This window comes from Coffea eugenioides, chromosome 5, assembly GCF_003713205.1.
Source record: "Coffea eugenioides isolate CCC68of chromosome 5, Ceug_1.0, whole genome shotgun sequence".
Lineage (NCBI taxonomy): Eukaryota > Viridiplantae > Streptophyta > Magnoliopsida > Gentianales > Rubiaceae > Coffea > Coffea eugenioides.
Genome location: NC_040039.1, coordinates 1,316,023 through 1,320,680, shown reverse-complemented (window position 1 = coordinate 1,320,680; position 4,658 = coordinate 1,316,023). Strand labels below are relative to the sequence as shown.

At 33.7% G+C, this 4,658-nt stretch overlaps 1 protein-coding gene across 1 annotated transcript; it reads left to right on the top strand.

Moving 5' to 3' along the window:
• Positions 1–2,922: 2,922 nt before the first annotated feature.
• Positions 2,923–4,071, top strand: LOC113770922 (acidic endochitinase-like). Its single transcript, XM_027315547.1, has one exon. The coding sequence runs from the start codon at positions 2,968–2,970 to the stop codon at positions 3,934–3,936; it is 969 nt and encodes a 322-aa protein (XP_027171348.1). The 5' UTR covers positions 2,923–2,967; the 3' UTR covers positions 3,937–4,071.
• The last annotated feature ends 587 nt before the right edge of the window (positions 4,072–4,658 follow it).

The following is a 4,658-nucleotide window of genomic DNA, read 5'->3' as shown; positions in this document are numbered from 1 at the left end:
ATTTTAAAGGGATAATTTCATAAACCTCCCCTGAGGTTTTTGATAATTTTATGTGGCTCCCTTAAGGTTTCAAAATTTACATCTACCCTCTTACCCATTTAAAATGACAATACTAACTTTAATATTTTAATAAAACTCTCTTGCTTCCATGTTTATAAAAAGGATGGATTTTATAATTTTTATAATTTATAAAAAGAGGTAAAACGGGATGAACCCCATGGTTCAGGGGAACAAAGTGCCATTCATCCTCTAATAGATAAATCCTTCTCTTTCTTCCTTAAAAGCCATGTTGATTCAGTGACACGGCGTCAACTAATTAAAAATAAATAACTACTCCAGAAAATACGAACTTGTATGCAGCAATGAGTAGGATTGTCTCCACAAGATAGAGTTGATTTATTTTCTTCCAAAGCAATGAATAAAAAGGGGGATTTTGGAGAATTAAACTAACTAATTAACTTAAACACAAATAAACATGCAAAGAAAATTAACTAAGAATAAACCAATAATAATAGAGTTCTAGCCAAAGGAATAATCTTAGGATTGGTTCCTATAATTGATCACTAAAGCAAAGATGAATTCAAATATTAGTGAACAAATAGGTTATAATTATCATTAAACTTTGGCAATCAATCTTTCCTTACTTTAACGATAATCAGAGTATGGCCACTAACTACTTCTCTAACTAAAAGATAATCCTAGGTACAACCATAGAATTAAATCTTTTATCAGCATCAAGAATTAAAAAAGCCTAATTCGAATCAACAAACATGTTGCGAGAGTTCATTTAAATTATATCATATATTTTCCTGATATAGATCCAATTATGCTAGTCAACACAAATATTAAAACAGACAAACAATTACGAATTTAATTGTTTCAATTGGCAGCAGACTATTGTAAATAATTAAATATTGGCCACTTATTTAATTACACACAATAATCATCATACATGTAATACAGGAAGTATAAAAATACCCACGAATAGATGAAACAGTAAACTTAAATTAGATATCATAATTGTTTGTAGAACCAAGGCTTCGATTATCCTCTAACTAGAAAGAAAATTTAGCCACTTCTTATGGAGAAAATGCAGCGGAGAAAACTAGGTTTTTGTCTTGAGAGAAGAAAAAAGAAAAACCACCTAACTACGATGACAAAGTGTAGAGAGAGTTTGGGAATTAAATATCGATATTCTCGCCCTAACAATCTATATGATAATCTCCTAAAAATTATTCCAATAAAAGGAATTATCTTCCATACTGGAATAATCTATTTTCGTAGATAATGATATAATAATATCCTTACTAACTAGTTGCCATCCAAAAATAAAAAGTTTTCAAGGCTGCAGAGAAATCAATCAATTATTCTCTTTAATTGTTGAAATTAATCTCAGGTCCCACAACTTCTGAATTTCCTAGGCTCTTTAAGACGCGCCCATACTTTATAGCAAATAGACTTTTCAGCAACTCTTTTTAGTCCTCTTTCATCCCAAATTCTTATGACATCACTAAAACACAAAATATAAGTAAAATCCACAAAATAACACAATAATCTACTAAAATGAAAGGAGAATCGACACAAACTATATCTCGATTAGGCACACAATCATTTAGTGACACATGATGATGTAAGTAATATTACATTATTATGATGATATATGTGGCTCTTGAGTATGCACCACATCGTCCATGAGTGGTTCCGAAAATCAAGTTTTTAAGAAGGTTTTAAAGCTGGAAATCTTACTGGGTCATAGGTTATTGGTTCAATCGTTAGATTAAATGTTACCAAGTCATTGTTACTCTGTGACACCATATATATCATAAATAATTAATGTGAAAAATCATTCAATACGTCCCTTATATTTTATTAAATGGTTTTTTTGTTTCTTCACTTTTAAAATGTTAATTTTACATCTATTACAAATTCAAGTTAGTAAAATTTGGTCCCAATCTAAATTTTTGACTACTTTTTAGCCTAAGATCGCCATGTGACCTATATGCAATTATTTTTTATGTAAAAAAAAATGTCAAATACCACTTTTGTAGTGATAAAAATAAATATGGATCGGGTCAAATTCCATTTTTGTTTTAAAAAATGAATATGGATCGAATAATTTATTTAACTACAAATGGGATGTAACATTGTTTAATTCTAACAATTGTTAAGTGGATAGGAACACGAATAGTAATAAATTTTGGATTTTGTAAACAATTTAGAGCTAAATTATAATTTTTTAAAGGTGAAATGATAGAAACTTAAATATGAGGTAACATTGAAATCTAAAAGTAAGTATGAGGGCTAAATAGTAAAATGTCAAAAAGTATAGTGCGTTAATCGTTTCCGATAATTATATGCTAATGCTGGGCCGCATTTTTTTTTTATTTTAAAGAAAAGCAAGACTCAAAACGGTTTAGTAAAAACATGTCAACGGTTCGTTGGTCCGGCCAAACGATCTAGTTGGTTTTTACTATCTAGACCGATTTTTTGATCCATCTTTAGTTTGAGACTTGACTTAGTTCAGAAAGCTACTCGATCAACAGTTGAATCAGCTCACTCGAACAGTCAAAACTGAGTTTTATACTATTAGTTTTTATTTAAATATTTTCAATACCCATTTATAAGATTATGGCACTTGTAAGTTCTCCATGAACCGAAAATAAAAAGATATTTGTGTTATAGTTGAAATGATGAGTGAAGAAATTTACTGATGCTGTCAATAATGTATCGACGGGATACTTGAGCAACGAATAATACTTTTCTTTGGGTAAACAATCAACTATTATTGATAAAGCACATATTACACATATCTGTAAAAGGATGGGTAGTATTTGGCACGTCTTCAATTCGCCACACAAGTAGCTGGACTCATCTATAAAAGGGGTCGATCTGTGGGCAACCAAATACACACCAAACCAAAAAATACACACGAAAGCAAGCCTGCAAAAACAACCGAGAGGAGAAAAAATGGCTCCCTGTTTTAGAGCACTAGTCATAGCAATAACATCGCTGTTGATGATATCTTCAGTGATCAGGTCTTCCGATGCTGCTGGAATTGCCACCTACTGGGGCCAAAACACTGACGAAGGAAGCCTGGAAGACGCATGCCGGAGAGGTACCTATGACTACGTGAATCTTGCCTTTCTGATAAATTATGGCAATGGCCAGACACCAGAATTGAACTTAGCTGGGCATTGTGAGCGAAGCGCTTGCTCCTCGCTTAGTTCTGAGATAAAAGCTTGCCAGAAACGAGGCATCCAAGTGCTTCTTTCTCTCGGTGGAGCTCCAAACCTTTCTTCACGCGATGATGCTAAGGAAGTCGCGTCCTATCTCTATAATAATTTCCTTGGCGGTGAATCACAAAATCGTCCATTAGGCGATGCTGTCTTAGACGGTATAGACTTTCATATCCAAGGTGGAAGTAGGGATTTCTTGGATGATCTCGCCAAGGCGCTCTCAGAATATAGAACAACAGAGAGAAGGGTGCACTTATCTGCAGCACCACAATGTTTCTATCCTGACTATTATCTTGACGCTGCCATCAGAACTGGCCTCTTTGATTATGTGTGGGTGCAATTTTACAACAATCCGCCTTGTCAGTATAGTATGGGCAATGCCAACAACCTCATCAACAGTTGGAGCTCTCATTGGGCTTCACATCCAGGAGTTAACAAACTATTCCTGGGATTACCTGCATCCCCTGAAGCCGCTCCTTCTGGCGGTTACATTCCACATCGGATTCTTATTCGTGAAGTTCTTCCCCAAATCCAGGACTATCCCAACTATGGAGGCGTCATGCTTTGGAACGTATACTATGACGAGAATTATAGTCAGGCAATCAGGCCTTATGTTAACCCTGAAACTCTGACTTTTGATCGCAGGTCCACGATTAAGTACCCAAGAAAGTCCATGATAAAGTCTTTTGTGGATGAGTAAGTTCCTCTCATTATCTTATGAGAGATGAAATAAGTATAATATAATCCCGGTGGTTTGAGCCAGAGATAATGTTAATAAATAAGTTCCTCTCATTATCCTGTGAGAGATGAAATGTAATCCGGGTTGCTTTTGCAAGAGATAAATTGAATAAATAAATAAAACATGGGTTTTCAATCCCCAAACTAAGGGCAGTCGCGTTTGATTTTTTTTAATTCGTGTTTGTTCTTGAGTAAAAACTATCACGAACAGTATCATTAGTTTTAATTTCCCCTTACTCTTCAGAAAAAAAAGGGTATTGAAAAAAAAAAAACATGCAAAAGGTACTAGATCAAAATCTCTCACTCGCTAGACAAAGAATTTCAAGATAACAGCCCTTGATCCAATCCGCATTCCAATGCAAGTTCCTGGTTTTACTTAGTATGAGGAACCTTGGGCCATGCGAGATCAAATAAAAAAACAATAATATCATCAGATATTTATTCTCCAAAATCAATATATTTATTCAAGAGCATTTTACATTTCAGTACACCTTTACTGTTGAGAATATTACTGTTCTGTTAGCTTCTATGCAAAGTTTGTTTCATATGCAATAACGTACTTAGTAACTAAACTTCCATCACTTGCAGATATTAATCCAGGAAAAAGATGAATAATTGTTTTCTTTTATATGGATTAATCTTCTATACATTGACAGTGTATACACTTTCATCATTAGATGCATG

Coding starts and splice junctions, on each gene's coding strand:
- LOC113770922 (XM_027315547.1), top strand. CDS start 2,968: ATGGCTCCCTGTTTTAGAGCACTAGTCATAGCAATAACATCGCTGTTG.